General features: G+C 44.0%; 1 protein-coding gene across 2 annotated transcripts in view; it reads right to left on the bottom strand.

The window, feature by feature from the left end:
• Window positions 1–23200, bottom strand: part of COL8A2 (collagen type VIII alpha 2 chain) — a 116008-nt gene that overhangs the window by 5635 nt on the left and 87173 nt on the right. For both annotated transcript variants that reach the window (XM_069971662.1, XM_069971661.1), the window contains exon 3: window positions 14221–14395. In XM_069971662.1, the coding sequence (XP_069827763.1) occupies window positions 14221–14383 (163 nt within the window). In that variant the 5' untranslated portion in view covers window positions 14384–14395. The remainder of the gene's footprint in view (window positions 1–14220; window positions 14396–23200) is intronic.

Genomic DNA, 23200 nt, shown 5'->3' with positions numbered 1-23200 from the left:
TTGTGATGAGCATTTTGACCCTACAGGTATGAGAGGAAAGTATTCAAAACTAGACCATAAAATGAAAAAATAGAATTTTTCCAATAATATGTTTGTTTAGTTTGAAATTTCTCAATTTCACGAGGAACAGGGGAGAAAACGCACCCCAAAATTTGTAACTGAGGTTCTCCTGAGTAGAACGGTACCCCATATGTGGGCATAAACCACTGTATGGGCACACAGTAGGCCTCAGAAGGGAAGGAGTGTCATTTTGGTTACGGGCAATCTGTTGGTGTTTACTGGCTATCCAGGGTGGTAATGGACAATCTGGGGGTGTTTAGTGGCTATCTCGGGTGGTGACTGGTAATCTGGGGAGGTGACGGGCAATCTGGGGAGGTGACGGGCAATCTGGGGTGGTTACGGGAAGTCTGTGGCAATCTGGGGTGGTTACAGGCATGGGGTGGTTATGAGCAATCTAGGGGTGTTTACTTGCTGTTTACTTTTGTGTTTTGGTGCACTTTTTTTATTTTTACACTAGTGTACATTACTGTACACTAGTGTAATACTAAATAGTGATCTTTGAATAGTGTAGAGTATTGGATTATGCATCATACGGACAGGCAATCGCCACAGCCATGCCTGTCAGCATGAGGCATCTCCATGGTAGGCCCGGGGGCCTTCAACAGGCCCCCGGGATTACCATGTAGACCATAGGGGGAACTCCGATCACGTGAGTATCCCACGGCAGCAACCAGAACCCGTTTGATGCTGCTGTGGTGATTTGACAGCAGCATTTAACAGGTTAAACTACCCGGAGCGAAGGATCATTCGTTCCAGGTAGGTTCAGGGGGGATCAGCTGTCACACTGACAGCTGATCCCCCCGCTCTGCCGTCTCAGGGGGGCGGCAGGTCATTCCGATGCATCCGTCGTTAAAAGGCGTATGCCCATTAGTACGGACTGGGAGCGAAAAGAGCGCTGCACCTCACACCTATGGATGACACTAATGCCACTTGGCTACATTTAACCCTTAGATGACCCGGCCAATTTCAATTTTTTCGTTTTTTCCTCCTTGTGTTTAAAAGGCCATAGCACTTGCATTTTTCCACCTAGAAACCCACATGAGCCCTTATTTTTTGCGTCACTAATTGTACTTTGCAATAACAGGCTGAATTTTTGCATAAAGTACACTGCAAAACCAGAAAAAAATTCAAGGTGTGGTGAAATTGAAATTAAAAAACGCATTTCTTTTATTTGGGGGGTATGTGTTTTTACGCCATGCGCCTTGGGGTAAAACTGACTTGTTATATATGTTGCTCAAGTTGTTACGATTAAAACGATATATAACATGTATAACTTTTCTTGTATCTGATGGCCTGTAAAAAATTCAAACCATTGTTAACAAATATACGTCACTTAAAATCGCTCCATTCCCAGGCTTATAGCGCTTTTATCCTTTGGTCTATGGGGCTGTGTGAGGTGTCATTTTTTGCGCCATGATGTGTTCTTTCTATCGGTACCTTGATTGCGCATATACGACTTTTTGATCGCTTTTTATTACAATTTTTCTGGATTTGATGCAACCAAAAATGCGCAATTTTGCACTTTGGGATTTTTTTGCGCTCACACAGTTTACCGTGCGAGATCAGGAATGTGATTAATTAATAGTTCGGGCGATTACGCACGCGGCGATAGCAAACATGTTTGTTTATTTATTTATTTGTTTACTTTTATTTAAAACCTGGGAAAAGGGGGGTGATTCAGACTTTTATTAGGGGAGGGGGCTTTTTACTATTAACAACACTTTTTTTTTTTTTTACACATATACTAGAAGCCCCCCTGGGGTTAGGGTTATTCCCCCTGGGGGACTTCTAGTATATACACTGTGATCTCTCATTGAGATCTCTGCAGCATAGATATGCTGCAGAGATCCATGAGATCGGCACTCGTTTGCTTTCGGCTGCTGCAGCCGGAAACAAACGAGTGCCGAGCCGGGGATGGCGCCATCTTGGAGCGGTCCCCGGCCGGCTTCAGTATCGGAGATCGCTCCTCCGGGACAACGTTCCGGAGGAGCGATCTCCCCACTATACCACCACCAATCATATGCAGCCGGTAATCGGAGGCAGCTGTCATCTTTGACAGCTGCCTCCGATTACCTGGTTAGCGGGCACGGCGATCGGACCGTGCCCGCTAATAGCCGCGATGCCGGGCTACATGAGGCACCCGGGATCGCGGCGGCCCCACTCTGAACGCGGGGAGGCGGCCCTGGACGTAAGGGTACGTCCAGGGTCGCCTAAGGGTTAAAAAACAACGCCAGGATGTTGGTAAATAATTTGACCAAACCATATTGCCCCATGTACCAGTTGCTGGTCTCCTGGTTCACATGGGTCCCTACACTAACTCACCACCGTGCCAGTCAGCGACCGCCATAGAACGGCCCTGCAATCCCACTGTCACAGGACCAATCCCCAAGGGCCCCCCCATAACCCAACAGGCACCGCCGGCAGAGAAGGCTGCCGCCAAACAACAGGATTTTGTTTTTGTAAGTTTGCCCATGGACAAAGACATGAACAGTCTATAATATTAAAGGTGGGTTAATTTTAACAGTCAGGGAAAGAATATCGAAAACAAAATCCTGAAAATCACATTGTATAAATTATATAAATTTATACAATGGGGCTCCATGCAAAATCTCACCACGTGGGGTATCCTGGATCATGAGGAAGGTGAGAGATCAGCCTTAACCTACCCAGGGGGAACTTATTAATGATATCAAGGCAACTGGGACAACTATCACCAAGAAAACCATTGGTAACACATTTGGCCATAATGGATATTTTCCTATCTTCCCACACCCCCTGCTTGTCTGTCATTTGTTTGTTTCACAAGACTTCTCCTTTAAACGGAATCTGTAATTCATGTTCAAAACTGCTGACACTGTTAGATGCTGTTAGGTCAAAAAGACATATGGTATCTTAAATATATCTGTCTGTGCTTCCATAGCATAGAAATGCCTTTATTCTAAGCTCCTGAATATCTACAAGCGGTTGTGCCACAATGTGCAGGCTACAGCCCCTCTCCCTCCTTCCTGTGTCCCGACTGCCAGCAGCAGCATACAGAGCAGATGGAGGCAGCCTGAGAGGAGGAGGTGGGGGAAGGTCGCAGGGGAGAGCAGAGGGGGTGCACTGACTCTGCACACTACATTTTACTGCCTGTCACTCTGATCACTCCCTGCCTCTATATAATAATATAATAGAGACAGTGAGTTACCGGGTGACAGGAGTGTGCAACAGTGCTGGGGGATTATATGTATCCTGGAGCTGCCTCCTGCTTAGGGGCCTATGAGAAGGTAGAGCCCACCAGGGGATTCCCCTGCTCCCCTGTGGGCCAGTCCGAGCCTGTTTGACTGGCTAAAAAAGTAAGGAAAAGCAAATCCAGACACTAAAATTAGACTGTTAGCCCTGTGGATGGGTTAGTAGCACCTAACAAATGCTGAGATTGCACTTTCCTCTGTACTTTTTTACATTCCCCATCGGACAGGCTCTGATTGTATTGTACTTTAAATCCCCATAAAAGGAAAGCAGCCTTCCTTCACTTGAAATTCCCATTTAGTTTCCAAATAAACACCACTCCACATATCCACATGTGTGATGGATTTGGATTTAATTGCTAAATATAATTTGATTTTGAATGGGCTGCTGTTTTACATTCCCATACGGTACTTACGAAATCCACAGACATGCTGATACTTCACCCTGCGAGCATTTGGACAAGCAGCTTGAGATGGGAATGTAACATAATATAAACCCAGTAATATGAGTCATTCACAATATTGTTTTTCCCATTTTTCGGATTCCACTCCCCTCCATTATTTGCAGATTAGGAGCATTTACCGGATGCCAGGGGAGGAAAAAAACGTGGAATTTCCTCTTCATTTAAAAAAAAAAATTCAAGGAAATGTAAGTAATTTTCAGTAAAATATTCATATTCCTAACATTATACTACTTTAGTGATACTGTAATTGTTTATTAAAGTATTGTATTGCCCCCAAAAAGTTATACAAATCACCAATATACACTTATTACGGGAAATGCTTATAAAGTGCTTTTTTCCCTGCACCTACTACTGCATCAAGGCTTCACTTCCTGGATAAAAGGGTGATGTCACTTCCTGGATAACATGTTGATGTCACTTCCTGGATAAAATGGTGATGTCACTTCCTGGATAAAATGGTAATGTCACAACCTGACTTCCAGAGATGTGGGCGCTGTGGCTGCTGGAGAGGATGATGGCAGGGGGACACCGAGGGACACAGGGCACTGGAGCGACACTGAGCATCCCTCTGCTATCATCCTCTCCAGCAGCCACAGCCCGCTCAGCTCTGGGAGTCGGGTTGTGACATCACCCTTTTATCCAGGAAGTGACATCACAATTTTATTCAGGAAGTGACATCATCCAGGAAGTGACATCATCATTTTTATCCAGGAAGTGAAGCCTAGATGCAGTAGTAGGTGCAGGGAAAAAACACTTTATGTGTATTTCCTGTAATAAGTGTATATTGGTAATTTGTATAACTGGATTCTGACCTGGAGTGTTTGAGATGTAATGGTGAGTTATGGTATGGTGGTTGCCTAAGGCCTAGCAATACTGAGTAGCTCCGCACAGAAGAACACACACTTGTTTAGCTGGAAAATTTGAAGTCACTTGGCAACTGGAAACAACATTGCAATCAGGACTTCGGTTTAATTAAACCCTAGTAAGAAGGCACAATTTTTGTTGCAATACAACTATTCTATACAGGTTAAAGTGTCCCTGTCGTTATAACTTTCAAAATCTAAATCAACAGTAGATGGGATATAAAGCAATTTGCAATTTACATTCATTATTTATTTTTTAGTTATCATGAAGAACACGGCAGCAGGGGCGTTGCTAGGGTCCTAAAACATCCGGGGCCCGGGCCCTCTGAGTGTCGTCATAAATGGTTAGCGAAGGAGCCCAGTGCAGAAGTTAGTAACCTCAATGACCGCTCTATTAGCCCAGCTCTATTTCTGCCACTCATAACAACTGTGGCTAAACAGAAAGAGGCAGCCACCTGGCCTGAGCTCCTGTCAGGGTCACTGTCACCAGTCGCAGTACACCCCAGTGGTGAAAAATTGCCAAGTAAAAGCATTTCTAAGAAGATTTTCTTGCTGTGTCCCTCCATAGTAATAATGTCCCCTGCTTTTTTCCCTATATAGTAATAATGCATCTGCTGTATCCACTATAGTAATATATTTCCCCCTCTCTGCCTGCAGTAAACCCCCCCCCCCACACACACACACACACTACCCCACCTGACCCATACACACACACTATCCCACCTGACCCAAACACACACTACCCCACCTGACTCATACACACACACACACACTACCCCACCTGACTCATACACACACACTACCCCACCTGACCTATACACACACACTACCCCACCTGACCCATACACACACTACCCCACCTGACCCATACACACACACACACACTACCCCACCTGACTCATACACACACACACACTACCCCACCTGACTCATACACACACACACACTACCCCACCTGACTCATACACACACACACACACTACCCCACCTGACCCATACACACACACTACCCCACCTGACCCATACACACACTACCCCACCTGACCCATACAAACACACACACACTACCCCACCTGACTCATACACACACACTACCCCACCTGACCCATACACACACACTACCCCACCTGACCCATACACACACTACCCCACCTGACCCATACACACACACACACACACTACCCCACCTGACTCATACACACACACACTACCCCACCTGACTCATACACACACACACACTACCCCACCTGACCCATACACACACACACTACCCCACCTGACCCATACACACACTACCCCAGCTGACCCATACAAACACACACACACTACCCCACCTGACTCATACACACACACTACCCCACCTGACCCAAACACACACACTACCCCACCTGACCCATACACACACTACCCCACCTGACCCATACACACACACTACCCCACCTGACTCATACACACACACACTACCCCACCTGACTTATACACACACACACTACCCCACCTGACCCATACACACACACTACCCCACCTGACCCATACACACACTACCCCAGCTGACCCATACAAACACACACACACTACCCCACCTGACTCATACACACACACACTACCCCACCTGACTCATACACACACACACACTACCCCACCTGACCCATACACACACACTACCCCACCTGACCCACACACACACTACCCCACCTGACACATACACACACACTACCCCACCTGGCTGACACCCCCCCCCCCCCCCACACACACACACACTACCTCATTTGGCGGCCATCCTCCACACATACACATTACCTCACCTAGCGGCCACCCCCATCCGGCCGCCATCAAAGGTGGTTTAATATCCCCTGCTGGTAGTCCCCCTGTGTATACATCATATACACCCCATATGCATACACACACACCCTAAACACACTGCACATACATCACATACTTACACACATACTATACATGCATACACCATATACATATATCATATACACCAACACTGTACATGCATACACTCTATACATCATATACACACATACACCATATACATACATCATATACACATACTGCACATATATCACATACACATACTGTACACATATGCATACACCATATGCACACACTGTACATGCATACACTTACTGCTCATATATCATATACTGTACATGCATACACTTACTGCTCATATATCATATACTGTACATGCATACACTTACTGCTCATATATCATATACTGTACATGCATACACTTACTGCTCATATATCATATACTGTACATGCATACACTTACTGCTCATATATCATATACTGTACATGCATACACTTACTGCTCATATATCATATACTGTACATGCATACACTTACTGCTCATATATCATATACTGTACATGCATACACTTACTGCTCATATATCATATACTGTACATGCATTCATACACGTTTACTACACACACTGTGCACCTTACATACATAAGCACACTTTACACACATACACTTGCACACTGCATAGAGACATCCACAGTTCTCATACACGGACAGGCAGGCAGGCACACACACACTCACATACACACTTACTTTTTATCAGGTTGTCCTCAGCTCCTGTCCAGCCTCCCTCTTCCTCACGGTCCCGGCTCTCCTGTGTCCTCCCGCCCCTCCCCCTCCTCCCGACAGCAGGAAACATATTATGTGGAGGGAGCAGGATCCCAGACTGCAGCATGAGGCAGCCTACTGGGCCTCTCCAGGAGCAGGGCCAGCACTGGCTGTCATCTGACTGGGTAAGGTAAGAGCCCCATCAGATGACAGCTTGCACTCACTGACTGCTGCACATCCTGCTGCAGGGCCAGGACAGTCACATTCAGTGTGCAGTGTGCCCGCACTGACTGGCATCTGACTGGGTAAGTGCCTGAACCAGGGCCCAGTCAGATAACAGCTTGCATCGGCACATACTGACTCTGACTGCACGGGACAGTCAGTCAGTGTGAGTGCACTCACTCACTGACAGTCTATAGGAGATGCAGGGGAAGAAAACATTCGGGGCAGCAGGCATTTTATCCGGGGCAGGAGCCCCGGATAAAACTGCCTAGCGACGCCACTGCACGGCAGTATCTGTTTTCTAACTCTTTTTTTTCTCAAAAAACAGGAAACAGTCAGAAAACAGGAAGTCCTGTGTATCCCAGGCCATCTGAGCGCTCACAGAGAGAAGGCAGTCATGTGATTGATGGACACATTGACCTGTGATTCTCTGTAGTGGCCGGAATTCCTGTGTTTAGTCTCTTTTCTTTCAACCAGCACAAGTCAGAAATTCAGGAGACTGGACCTGGATACAGTAAGTATAGCTGTTATATAGCTGCCTTTAGGAGACTGGACCTGGATACAGTAAGTATAGCTGTTATCTAGCAGCCTTCAGGAGACTGGACCTGGATACAGTAAGTAAAGCTGTTATATAGCTGCCTTCAGGAGACTGGACCTGGATACAGTAAGTTAAGCTGTTATATAGCTGCCTTTAGGAGACTAGACCTGAATACAGTAAGTATAGCTGTTATATAGATGCCTTCAGGAGACTGGACTTGGATACAGTAAGTATAGTTGTTGTACAGCTACCTTCAGGAGACTGGCCCTGGGTACAGTAAGTATAGCTGTTATATAGCTGCCTTCAGGAGACTGGACCTGGATACAGTAAGTATAGCTGTTATATAGCTGCCTTCAGGAGACTGGACCTGGATACAGTAAGTATAGCTGTTATATAGCTGCCTTCAGGAGACTGGCCCTGGATACAGTAAGTATAGCTGTTATATAGCAGCCTTCAGGAGACTGGCCCTGGATACAGTAAGTATAGCTGTTATATAGGAGCCTTCAGGAGACTGGACCTGGATACAGTAAGTAGAGCTGTTATATAGCTGCCTTCAGGAGACTGGACCTGGATACAGTAAGTATAGCTGTTATATAGCTGCCTTCAGGAGACTGGCCCTGGATACAGTAAGGATAGCTGTTATATAGCAGCCTTCAGGAGACTGGACCTGGATACAGTAAGTATAGCTGTTATATAGCAGCCTTCAGGACACTGGGCCTGGATACAGTAAGTATAGCTGTTATATAGCAGCCTTCAGGAGACTGGACCTGGATACAGTAAGTATAGCTGTTATATAGCTGCCTTCAGGAGACTGGGCCTGGATAAAGTAAGTATAGTTTTTATATAGCAGCCTTCAGAAGACTGGACATGGATACAGTAAGTATAGCTGCATATAGCTGCCTTAAGGAGACTGCATCTGGATTTCTGGTAAGTTCAGCTTTGTTTTACAGCATGATAACAGCAAAAAAATAATCAATGTATATTGCAAACATGCTTTATATCACATCTACTGTTGATTTAGATTTTGAAAGTTATAACGACAGGGGCACTTTAATGGGCACTCGGTTGCAGGTTCAGTTCACTAAATTTACAATATGTTCCCTTTTCTAACAAAATCTAACAGAGAAACATAATGATAGAGCATCCACTGAGATTATTCTGGGCATTCACAATGCAGCCTCATATTCCTACAATTAGTTAAAGGGGAACTATCAGCAGGTTAGACAAATCTCACCTGCTGATTGTCCCCTATAGCACCCGGGGTGCTGAGGAGTAAGGTACGTGTCTTACCTTCCTCCTCTGCATTGGTCCCGCACTGTTAGGGTATGTTAAAATGGGGGGGGGGGGGGGGGGGGGCAATGGACTGGTAAGCATAGGCTCTTTTATTTGTTTTCTATGTGTATTAAAATGTGTGGTTGCCATCTTTATGAACTTGTTCCGGATGTTGCTAAAAGTTTGGTTCTGTAACAAACTGTTGCAAAGTTCATAATGAATCTCAGTTTGTGAAGTTCGGTTCGCTCGTCTCTAGTTAGGTTGTTTCTGAGATGCAGCATTGTGCCATGCTCATATGGGCAAAGAATGTAATATGGTTTCCCGATAAGTGGAGCGTTCGTTCCATCAGTGAGACTGAGTCTGTCAAACACTTTGCTACCTCCATCGCTTTAGACTTAAAGTGCTGAGCGTGGGAACAAAACCAGATGGATAGCCCATCGGTCACGGATTGACAGTTTGGCGCCCACACTACACAGTAAACAGGGCCAGAAGCCCATCACTCTATTATACCCACCTCCTTACGATAGCATTGTCCTGTGTTTTTTTTTTTTTGCAAGAAAAAGGAGCTACTTTTTTTTTTTTTAAATCTTGAATACCCCTTTAAGAACTTCTATGGATATTTCATATAAAATAACCTGATGACTTCTCATAGTCACGGTTGTTCAACAGTGTGTTAGATCTTCTCTGCTGTCAGAGGGGATGGGGATAAACATCGAATGGTCCGTTTACACAGAACGATAATTTGCCCAATCGAATGTTTATCGGTTTTGAAGCAAAAATTTGTGTTCCTCTTAAAAATGTTTGTTTGTGAAAATGGCTGAAATTGTTTTTAGAAAACAAAAGTTCTGTATCTTTTTAGTTCCTGTTGACTTGGATTTTTAACATGATAAATAATTAAATAATTAAATAAGAATATTCAAGTTAGCAATAGTATAAGAACCATTATATGAAACTATGATGTATATTTCTGCACATACATCGTAAAACATGCATATTGTTAATAAAAGTTCCATGTTTCTATAGTAATAATAGATGCGAGTATTCAGAATCTATTCTTGTGTTGGCATTATGTCGCCCTCTGGTGGCGAACTCTGAGTATGCACTGTATCCTCTTCATTTAATAAAAACTAGGACTACATGGATAGCCAACTGACGTTAACTTTATTAGCAAACTAAAAGGTCTTTACATTAGTGTTATCCAACATAAATAACCATAAAAACTAAAAGGTATAGACATGCACATGTAATTTTCCTGGCTTGGGGAAGACTTTACAGAACCAGAGAAAAAATGCAAAACAACTGCTGGGGGAAACACGTTAAAGGGAATAATAACTATTTTTAGACTTTTTTTTCCACAACGTTAGTAACACGAGATCTCTGGATAGAGTTTAGTTTGTCTGGACTTCATATGTTTCCTGCTTTGTCTGCCATTTCTGACCATTTCAATATACCTTCTTTGTTCATATTGTGTATGCCCCTTAAAGGGGTTATCCAGAGTTAGAAAAACATGCCCTCAGTTTGGGTGGAGAGGTTTTGCAGCTCAGTTCCATTGCAGTGAATGGAGCTTAATTGTAATAGCACACACAACCTGAGGACAGGGGTGGCGCTGTGTTTGAAAGAAAGCAGCCATGTTTTTCTAACCCTGGATAACCCCTCTAAGGGGATTGTCTGGAGGGATCATTTTTAAAATTGGGTCTGTAGTATACCAGTGTAAAATGGGCCTTTAGTTCTGTCTCCAGCATCCACAGTGTGCAGGTAGTGCACTTTGCAGTGGAGCCATATATAGGCTACATACTGTACATTGCAACTGCTGATGCCCCCTGCAGCACCACACACAATAAAATGCCAGCAGCCGGTACAATAACGGACATCAGCGATCACACTGATGTCTGCCACTAAACCCTTAAACGCTGTGATCTATAACAAGTGTAACATGTAAAGGTCCTATTCCACCTGACGATTATCTTTCAGATTATCGTTAAATCGTTCGAATCTAAACGATAATCTTTCGGTTGAAATGCTGTTAACGATTAACGACCTAACGAGAAATCGTTAATCGCTTTATAAGACCTGGACCTATTTTTATCGTTGCTGGTTCGCAAAACGTTCGCAAAGCGTTCGCATTGAATAAGACGTCGTTCGCAATAGATACGAACGCAATAGCGAAGAAATAGCGAAGAAAAAACTATCGCAATTACGATCATAAGTAACGATTATTGTTCCATGGAAATGAGTGAACGTTTTCAGGTCTTTCGCAATAGCGGTCGTTTGAGATTGTTAATCGTTAACGATTATGCAAACGATAATCGTCTGGTGGAATAGGGCCCTAACTGTGGGGATTCCAATCACTTCCCCTGACTGCCGGAGGTCTGTTCGTTGATCTGCTTCTAGAGTCTGGGCTTAGGCAATAGCACAGCATTGATCAGTATAAGCATCTAATGATTGCTTTTAACAGTCTTCTAGGGGGACTTAGATGTATACAAAATAAAAAAAAAGATGTTGTAAAAAATATTACAAAGGTCCTCCCCCCCACATAAAAAAAAAAAAAAGTTGTAATCATCCTCATTTTACAAAAAAATAAAATTAAAAAGAACATATTTGGTAATGTAGCGTGTGGAGGCATTCAAACATTTCAAATATGATGATACTGTCCGTGCACATTCAACAACGTATACAAAAAGAGGAAAAAATCTAAATCTAAAAGGAAAAACACATCTAAAAAAAAAAATTCATAAAAAAATTCATTAAAAAAATTATAGATCGTGGCACAAAATTGAGCAAAAAAAAAATAAAAAATAAGCCCCCAAAAAGTAGGTGGAGAAAAAGGCATTATAGGGGAAATTTATCAAACATGGTGTAAAGTGAGACTGGCCCAGTTGCCCCTAGCAACCAATCAGATTCCACCTTTCATTCCACACAGACTCTTTGGAAAATGAAAGGTGGAATCTGATTGGTTGCTAGGGGCAGCTGAGCCAGTTTCACTTTACACCATGTTTGATAAATCTCCTTCTATAACTCTTAGAATCTGAGGCGGAATAAATGTAGAGCACCGCTTCAGTGTGACCTGGACACAGGTGTATCAAGGAAGGGGTTAAACAATTACAATTTCCAGTTTAGGGCTAATTCCTATGTTCCATGTAACATTGAGCCTACGGACAGGGAAGCTCTGTAGCGGAATCTGTGCCCGCTCTGCATCATGTATCTATATGATATCGGGAGCAGGGAAACTTTTTGATTTTTCGCAGCACTGTAATGGCACAGCCACGTGGCTACTTTGCTGTTCACAGGCTGCCACGCTTAGACAGCCCTGTAATTCCCAACACAAACATGGTGGCAGCAGAGGGGGCTGTGTCAGTAAAGTATATATCTACTTTATCATGTTATATTATACAAAGTACTATAAATTTAATAAATGAAAAACAAAACCCTTAAGTCTCCAGATTGTCTTTAAGGGTAGCTTCACACATGGATTTAATGCTGCGGATCTGCAGCAGATTTGATCTGAATAACTGAACACAGCATCGAATCAGCACCATCACCTCTGCTGCGGATCCTGTACGTGTGAATGCATCCTAAATGGTGATTCCCATCTCACATAATCATGGCTTCCCGATCCCCTCCGGCCTGTTTACTGCAGCCTGAGGTGCCCAGAAATTTGTATAACCAGTAGCGGTTTAAATGTATCCTGGGTCCTGAGCTGTCCAGCCGCCTTGGTCCCCACCCCCCTGCACAAGCGCACTGACACGGCACCCTATGTGCCTGCTCCACCTCTTTGTGTAGTTTCCCTTTAGTAGATGGCCCCTGTGTAGTTCCCCTTTAGTAGATGGCTCCTTTGTTGTTCCCTTTTAATAGATGGCCCCTGTGTAGTTCCCCTTTAGTAGATGGCCCCTTTGTAGTTCCCTTTTAGTAGATGGCCCCTGTGCAGTTCCCCTTTAGTTGATGTCCCCTTTGTAGTTCCATTTTAATAGATGTCCCCTATGTAGTTCCCCTTTAGTAGATGGCCCCTGTGTAGTTCCCCTTTAGTAGATGGCCCCTTTGTAGTTCCCTTTTAATAGATGTCCCCTTTGTAGTTCCCCTTTAGTAGATGGCCCCTGTGTAGTTCCCCTTTAGTAGACGGCCCCTGTGTAGTTCCCTTTTAGTAGATGGCCCCTTTGTTGTTCCCTTTTAATAGATGGCCCCTGGGTAGTTCCCCTTTAGTAGATAGCCCCTTTGTAGTTCCCTTTTAATAGATGTCCCCTATGTAGTTCCCCTTTAGTAGATGGCCCCTGTGTAGTTCCCCTTTAGTAGATGGTCCCTTTGTAGTTCCCTTTTAATAGATGTCCCCTATGTAGTTCCCCTTTAGTAGATGGCACCTGTGTAGTTCCCCTTTAGTAGATGGCCCCTTTGTAGTTCCCTTTTAATAGATGCCCCCTTTGTAGTTCCCCTTTAGTAGATGGCCCCTTTGTAGTTCCCTTTTAGTAGATGGCCCCTGTGCAGTTCCCTTTTAGTAGATGGCCCCTTTGTAGTTCCTTTTTAGTAGATGGCCCCTGTGCAGTTCCCCTTTAGTAGATGTCCCCTTTGTAGTTCCATTTTAATAGATGTCCCCTATGTAGTTCCCCTTTAGTAGATGGCCCCTGTGTAGTTCCCCTTTAGTAGATGGCCCCTTTGTAGTTCCCTTTTAATAGATGTCCCCTTTGTAGTTCCCCTTTAGTAGATGGCCCCTGTGTAGTTCCCCTTTAGTAGACGGCCCCTTTGTAGTTCCCTTTTAGTAGATGGCCCCTGTGCAGTTCCCTTTTAGTAGATGGCCCCTGTGCAGTTCCCTTTTAGTGGATGGCCCGTCCGTGTAGATCCCCTTTAGTATATGTCCCCCTTCAGCAGATGACCTCCTGTGAGGATCCCCTTAATTAGATAACCCACTGTGCAGTTCCCCTTAATTAAAGGACAACTCCAACTACAATTATCAATTTTATTAATTTTTATATTAAAATAGAGAAAATTGATAGGGATCTTACCAAAATATTGGCCCTTTCCTTCTCGAAATGGTGGCCCCAAAGGTCCTTTCATCATTGGATTTACATATTTCATTTGAGGATATCCACCTCCTGCCGGTCCACCTCCAGATACCGATCCCACTGCAGCCACCAAAAGGAATAAAGTGCCACGTCCCAGGGACATCTTTACTTCAATCTGTGAAGTTAAAGTTTAGGAAATTTGGCATATTAAAGGGGTAGTGTTATGAGGCAAAGAAGGTATCAGATGTGTTACACACACACACACACACACGCACACACACACAAGCACACACACACAAGCACACATGCACACACACATGCACACACACACACAAGCACACACACATGCACACACATACATGCACACACACACACAAGCACACATGCACACACACATGCACACACACACATGCACACACACACATGCACACACACATGCACACACACACATGCACACACACACACATGCACACACACATGCACACACACATGCACACACACACAAGCACACACGCACACACATACACAAGCACACAAGCAAACACACACACACACACACTCACACACACATATATGTAAAGGAGAACACATTTGTTCTTTGTAAAGTAACTTACATCCCTGCACCATTGTCTTCCCCATCTGATAACTTCCTGGTTTCCTCTCTGAACTTTGACCCTGGTGTTGCCATAAAGTGCAGGCACTTTCCCACAATCCTCCTTAGTTACATTTGAATTGAAAAACAACGGCAAGTACTAATGGGACAGATCAGGAAACCTTGTGGATAACCAAGGCCAACAGTGTATGAAAGAAAGCAGCACATGGGGTGAGAAATCTATATCCCTAAAATGATACATTTTAAGAAATTCTTTTTTATTTAAAATACAGTATTTTTCAATCAACATAATGCATCAGTATAGACCTAGTTTTTTTTGTGACACGGCATTTGGTGGCAAAGCTGTCTGTCTTTGACACTTAGTCATAAAATCCATAGTCTAACTTTTAGACACGAATTACTTTTAGACTAGAATCCATAAACCCTGCCAGCTTAATTGTAAGGAAAAAAAAGTATTTCTCCAACTCATAGATGTGGTCAATGCGTCTGCAGTACAGGCGGCTGGAGGTGCAGAAATATATGAGTTTTTAAGTTTTTAAAGCACACATCAGTGATTGATATATTACATCTCGGAAAACTCTGTGTTACATGTAGGGAGCCAAAGCTGGCAATTGTTTAAATATCTGCAGTGGGGGGGATATATATATATATATATATATATATATATATATATATATATATATATATATGCTTGAACAAATATCACATGAAAAATGGTGTGAAAAAGTACAAATACAGTACATAAGATTAAACAAATGTGCTAGAGAGTTGACGAAGTTAGGATAGACATATGTTTATCCCAGGCAGGTTTACATTCAGTTATTGTAGATTTACCAACCACATCTGCTGGAAGCTTGTTCCAAGCATCTACTACTCTTTCAGTAAAGTCATATTTTCTCATGTTACCTCTGATCTTTCCCCCAACTAACCTCATATTGTGTCTCCTTGTTGTTATGTTCAGTTTTTGAGTTGTCTATTTGTCTTTTGTCTATTATAACCTATGGAAGGGGAGGGGCTGAGGGGAATGAGTAAGCAGGAAGAGGAGAGAAGCAGCTGTCCAATTTGGAGACTATCTGGGCACATAAATTGTTGGATTCACAGGCCAGACTCCTCAGTGCTGGTCTGGGACCTTGGTGAGGCAAGATATTGTGCTGTGCTGGCTCCTATACACAGGCTGTTTCTCTCCTCTCCCTGCTCACTCACCCCTCTTGACGCCTCCATAGACCATAATGGTCACAGTAAACCTACTGCTTTGCAAGTGGGGGAGGGTGGGGTGAAAAACAGATTTTTTAAATGCAGAAAGAAACTCATTTGCCTGATAAAGCCTATTGCAGAAATCCTTCAGAAAGCAAAATCCCAATAAAAAGTTACCGGGGGACAATGTTTCTAGATTCACTGTGGTTGGGAAACGTGATGGTGTCTCTGTGGTGTTTTATTTGATCTCTCTGAGGTCAACCATCATTCCTTTAAATTCACTTACTAGGCCTTGCTCCCACTAGCCAGAATCCTGCTCCACACGGATGTAAGGCAAATACTCAGAAATAGCTGTCTGTGGGTGGACTATACACGATAGCCCCTCCCCTGGGGGATGTGGCCATGTTTGATTGTAATGGAGGCGCGTCACCCAGGGGAGGGGCTAGTGTTACGATGGGTCCGCCTCCAGTGCATAGAGCGGGCTGCTGCACAAGATGACAATGAAGCCGATTGTGGGAACTGGGCATGTTTTGGAAAAAGGATTGAGCCAACGGGAACCCCGCGCTGGCAGACAACAGGGTAGTGGGGTAAAAAAAAATAATCACTATTTATTATGATACATTGTCTTTAAGAAAAGTATTCGCCAAGAATACACAACCCCCCTTGTCTACTCATACAGTAAGTAACCTCCCTCTTGACTAGGTTCAGTCTAATCCCATATAAGAGTTTAAAAAACAGGCTGTAGACCCCAGTCCAGAGCAGATCTGCCAAGATGCATCAGAAAAGGATGCAGGAATGTTTTGACATGGACTGTATTATACTCCAGAGTGGCACTCGCTTTTCTGCTGGCGGAGTCACTGCTTATACACATGACGTTACTCATTTCTGTACTGATCATTGGTTACAACTAGAAATGAGTCCGTTCCAAACCCGAACATTCAGCATTTGATTAGCTGGGGCTGCTGAACTTGGATAAAGCTCTAAGGTTGTCTGGAAAACATGGATACAGCCAATGACTATATCCATGATTTCCACATAGCCTTAGGGCTTTATCCAACTTCAGCAGCCACCACTAATCAAATGCCGAAAGCTCTGGTACGGATGGACTCGAGCATGCTCCAGGTTCGCTCATCTCTAGTTACAACCTGTATTATAATCTAGGGCTGGATTCACAGTTCTTTTGGTTATTGTTGAAAACAACTGACAAGATTATTCTTAGACAAACAGCTTCTTGCAGCTTATGTAATGCAGCGTCACTTAAAGGGATATTCTAGTGCACAAACTTTTTTTTTTAAATTGAGTCCTGGTGCTTTCAAAATAAAAAAAAAAAAAAAAAGCAATCAAACTCACCATACTCATCCCACACTGCTGCTGTACTATTATTGACCAGTCTCTGCTCCTCTACCCTAAAGGAACTGCCTTCTTGACCAGTCAGTGACAGAGAGGGGACACTGCTGCAGCCAGTGACTAGCTGAGTGATTATTTCCTATATGGTTGAAATATCAGAGGAAGTAGCTGTGAGATGGGGCATCATTAGAACTGCAGCCACATGGGATTGGGGCAGGTGAGTATACTTGTTTTTTTTTTTTTTTTCTTTAAAGAACCAGGATTTAAAAAAAAAACAAAAAAAAAACTGAAATATCCCTTTCACTTTGTATCTAATATATAAAAATTCTATGTGTAAACTGTAAAATATGTTAATGTTTCCAATTACGGATAGATACAGCTATATAATTATAACTTTTTCTTGTATATTTCCTTCCAATTTTTTTTTACATTAGAATTAACTGTGTGTAGAGATGAGTGCAACTCGAGCATGTTCAAGTCCAATCATTCTGCATTTCATTACTGGTGGCTGAAGAAGTTGGATGCAGCCCTAGGGAGTTCAGGAAAACATGGATACAGCCTATGGACTATAGTTGTTTCCATGTTTTCCAGGACTCCTTAGGGCTGCATCCAACTTCTTCAGCCATCGGTATTCATATAAGGAGTGACTGGACTCAAACATGCTGGAGTTGGGCTCATCTTAAAAGTGTCACTGTCTTTTTGCAAAACTTTTGACATGTCATAGAGAGCGTGACCAGTCAGGCTTATAATGCAGCTCTATGGAGCCTGACTGATTATAATGAGTGGGGAGTGGGGAGGGAACACAGAGTGGGGAGAGGATGCGCTGCAGCGTTGTGCTCTGCCGCATGTTCAACCAATCGGTACGGGTGTGAACACTCAGACCTGGACCGATCAAAACTTTTGACATATTTCTGTGAAATGTCAAAAGATTTGCTAAACGACAGCGACACTTTAAAGCGGTAGTGCAGCGGTTAACATTTATTCACTAAACAACACACATTACAAAGTTATACAACTTTGTAATGTGTGCTATTTAAGTGAATGGCCCCCTTCCCTGTGTTCCCCCCACCCTGGAAGTGTGGTGCAGTATACTTACTCAATTGCTGTTGACCCTGGCCGCCATCTTGGGTCAACGACGTCATCTTCCGGAGGCCGGCCGGACCACTCCAGCCCCCCCTCAGCTGCTCAGCTGTTCTTTGGGGTTCCTGGCGTCTGGACGTCCCGCTCAGCCAATCAGTGTCCTGCCCCGCCGCAACCACTGATTGGCTGAGTGGAATGCCCAGACGCCAGGAGCCCCCCAAAGCAAGCCGGAGCGCGGAGCAGGTAACGAATTCTATGGCCGGCGGGGTTTTCGGGGGCTGTCACTTACATACTCGCAGTTGGATGTCAAGCATGTATTGTCATTCAAAATGACAGGCAAGGGATCCGTGGTGAATCCAGTGTGTGAATCTAGCCTAACTGTGCATAAAAAGGCCAATGGAACCACACGGGGGATATGTTCACACTGCGTATGAATCCGTCCGTAGAGCGAGGTTGATGCGTTCGCTGGGAAGTATACGATATACGGCCGCACAGTGCACACTATGTATGAGCTTACGGCCAGATCGTATACGGCGCCGTGAAAAATGAACAAGACCATTGTTTGAGGACGGAAATGTTAAAACTCACGGCTGTGGATTTCCATTCGGTCCCGTACGAAGTACTTATTTCAGCCAAATTGAACTTGATTTTTCGATCCAAAAGGTTCTGTGTGGTTTATTGGGCTGGGCGAAGATTTCCAAGTAAATAACCTGTTTCAGATCGCTTCGAAACAAGCTAGGGAAGCATAACTGTACTACGGGCGTATGTTCGCGGTGCGTACGCATCCGGCGCATGTCGATTTTTCCCACGCCCGTAGTTTCAGCCGCACATGTACGGCGGCGTAAGAACTGCGGACGGATTCATACGCAGTGTGAACATAGCCTTATGATGTATAAGAGGTGTTTTTACTCATTTTTGGACACCAATTTGTTTTGGCAAACACAACGGACATTTAGTTTTGCCGTTATCGTATTTTATCCCATTTGACCCATGGCCATAGGACGTGGTTAAAGGCTGTGTCACGCTGTCTCGGTCTCTCATGAGATAAGCCATCAGCTTCAGGAGTCCTAAGTGTTAGCCAGATTGGCTGTGTGCTTCTGTTCCCTCAAGTTAACTGGGTCTGAACACGTTCCAGATTCTACAAACTCAAATATTTATGTTCTAGCAGCGGGGTCTGACACTTCTGCCAAGTTACTGCCATTAAACAAAGTACCAGGAATGTTAAGACGAAGTTAAAGAAAAAACTGTAGGAAAGGTGTTTAAGAAGCTGCGTCACTCCTTGACCTTCACCCACGAAGCAGATGTAGTGGCACTCCGTGGCCCCTGGCATCCCGACTGTTAATGCTTCACGCAGGTCATTTACTCTAACTCGTAATAAACTCTATGGTGCGAGAATATAAACAGAGAGCTCATTTTCTTTTATGCGGGAGGCCCCCAGCCGTAAAAATTATTTTACATCAATATTTCTCTGAAATTGGAGACCGCCAGAGAGTTTGACGGGGAAGAAACGAAGGAGACGACGCGGCACATGTGGGGAATTAACAAACTCTGAAAAAGGAAAATATTTTTCTACTGTCTAAGAGAGTCCGGGGCTTTAAAAGTTACCAACTTGTTTAACAAGCAAAAGTGACAGCCGACAAGACAATTTAGGTTAAACATTTGTCAGACATAATCACATGGACAAATACACATCTTCTCATAACGGGCTCGGCTGTGAACCAAAATAAAGAACTCATTATACGTCCTTTGTTGTGTAATTATCACTATAGTTGATAAGGCCGGAGCCCTGAGAGTCAAAGACGAATCGCAAGAAAGACGAAAACAGATTCATGGAGTGGAGCAATATTCAGGGGCCCACCCGAAACATGTTGGGATCTGTTGCAGCCAGAATGATGAATTCTGTTTTTACAGGATCCATGGTGGAGATGATAGATCACGGTCCAGATTTTCTACCTCATTGTCATAATAATAGGTCCATTAGGTATTTATCATGTTTTCATTTTTTGTTCCTTGGCATGCTATACTAGTCTGGCCATTTAAGCAATGGAAATTTTACAGCAAAGAGATAAAGCAAGTCTGAGCCAACTATAAGCAATTCAATCAACAATAACAGTCTACTGTGTAACTAATGAAGGAAAAGTACTTTATTGTTAAAGGGATTGTCCAGTGAAAATTGTTTTCTTTCAAATCAATTGATATCAGAAAGTTATATAGATTTGTAATTTACTTCTATTAAATATTCCCAAACTTATTAGCTGCTATGTGTCCTGCAGGAAATGTTGTTTTATTTCCAGTCTGACGCAGTGCTCTCTGCTGACATCTCTGGCAGAGACAGGAACTCTGTCTCGGTTTTCTATGAATCCCCATAGAAAACCTCTCCTGCTCTGGACAGTTCCTGTCTCGGCCAGAGATGTCAGCAGAGAGCACTATGTCTGAATGAAAATAAAACAACACTTCCTGCAGGACATACAGCAGCTGATAAGTACTGGAAGACTGGAGATTTTTTTTTTTAAATAGAAGTAAATTACCTATTCCTAAAAGTACCAAATCTACTTCATTGTCAGCACTCAGGTCTGTGTCAAGATCTGCATAATGTGTACTGTCTGCTCAAAAAGTTACACAGTGAACTGTTATATTTTCGTACAAAATGCACAAACTCTGTCTTCCTCTGTCTGCACCTGCACCCATACACACACCACCGTACACCTTGGGTTATTTTTCTCCTTTTCTGTGGGTGGTGGTACCAACATCCCAACATGCCACTCCAGGTTGCTGTGACAAGAGCCCAAGGGACCCACAACAAGCCCGGAGGTTACCAACCATTTGGGGATGTAAACCAGCCATACAAAGCAGATACCAACATCACCCCTGTGTGCCACCACAGTAGTGGCGGCATGATAAAACAGCAACAACAACACTGGCTGAGTACCACATCTATGAGATGTCAAAAGTTTTGTATAACAACAGGTACACTTTAAGTCTCAGTTCTACTACAACCAGGATCCTCCCCACATGGGATAAATAGTAAAGTGCTGCTAAGACAAAAATATATTTGTAAATTGTACACATTTCACTTGACCATGCTAGCACTTTAGTAACAAGGGTGCTCGCTACTAAAGTTGAGTATTTTCAATGCTTGAGTGCTTGAACAATGAGACACTTGAGGACCTGTCACCCCCCGCTAGAGCACCTTATACGTACCTGATCACGCCGGGTCCCGCTTCTTGATTCGGTCGGGTGATGGAGATATCAGCGCCCGAAGCCCGGCGCACGCGCTCCTGAGATGAGTCCAACACTCATAGAGAATAAATGGTGAGTCCGACGCTCCGTCATTCTCTATGAGTGTCGGAATCATCTCAGGAGCGCGCACGCCGGGCTTCGGGCGCTGATATCTCAGTCACCCAACCGGATCAAGAAGCGGGACCCGACGCGATCAGGTACGTATAAGGTGCTCTAGTGGGGGGGGGGGGGGGGGGGTTGGGAGCCTGTCACCCCGGCACGGGGGATGACAGGTACCCTTTAACCAGGTGACTCCTGCTCAGTAGAAGATACCTTGTTATTCTGAAAGTGAAAGTCTGGCCCTCAAGGGGTTAAGTTAACCCACTGTGGGCCAGACTGTGCTCTGTTAGTGGGGAGGGGAGTGGAGAAAGTATAGTTACTGCTCCAGTCTTCTATCTGTCTTCACTATCGCTGCTAAACCAATCAGTAGCTGCATTCCTGTCTCAGTCGCTGATTTGCTAAGCAGCGATAGTGAAGAGAGACAGAAGACCAGAGGGTAAGTATACTTTCCACGGCCCCCGCCCAGATGATTGGTGCTGATTGGTTCCCTTTGAAGCTTGTTGAAATGCTGCGTTTAACAAGCTTTTTGTTAATGAGCACCCGAACAGCAGACAGTACTCGCTAAAGTATGAAGTACTTTTGAGTAGCCCGATACTCAAGCGAATACTATACTCGATAGAGCGTGATTGCTCACCTCTAGTGACCAATTCTTCATAGAGGAGGTCTGAGTATCAATCAACCACCTAAACCACTGTCCTGTGGAGGTATCAAGCAGGGAATTATTAGTAGATTTAGTCCAAAAACTGTATATAAACTCTTGGATAGAGATGCGCGAGTCTACAGTAAGAGAAAATCAAGTCACTTCGTTCCTACTACATTGGCTTTAAAGTCAGCTGACCAGTTTCCTGACACTGGATGGCTGAGCATCAGCCAATCAGTACCAGACTTGTTATGCTCCACCCCCATCTACTCAAGACAAGCTGTAAGGGAGGCAGGAGGGTTAAGATGATGCACAGTCGGGACATTGAACATGGGGGGGGGGGAGTATGTGGACAAACTACAGGGGGGATGGGGTAAAAAGTATGGGGGCCACCTTCAGAGGGGGGATGTATACAGTATTGGGGAAAAACTACAGAGGGGGGAAGGGAGGTATACAGTATGGGGGCTACCTGCAGAGGGGGAGGTATACAGTATAGGGGAACACAGAGGGAGGAGGGAAGGATACAGTATGGAGACCTAACTAAAGAGGAAATTACAGTATAGGAGCCTTATAACAGTGAGACATACAGTATGGCAGCTAACTACCACACAGAATGGGGATATAGTGTAGGGGCGTACTGTGTAAGACATACCCTAAAAATAAGCCCTAGTCCTTTTTATTAGATAAAAAAATAATACTATAAAACCCTGTCTAATTTTTGGAGAAGCACAGTAGCTCTCCCTAGCTGTTTCATTGAACATAATGAT

Source organism: Dendropsophus ebraccatus, chromosome 5 (assembly GCF_027789765.1).
Source record: "Dendropsophus ebraccatus isolate aDenEbr1 chromosome 5, aDenEbr1.pat, whole genome shotgun sequence".
Classification (NCBI taxonomy): domain Eukaryota; kingdom Metazoa; phylum Chordata; class Amphibia; order Anura; family Hylidae; genus Dendropsophus; species Dendropsophus ebraccatus.
The sequence above is the reverse complement of the archived record's forward strand: the minus strand, read 5'-3'. Positions and strand labels throughout refer to the sequence as shown.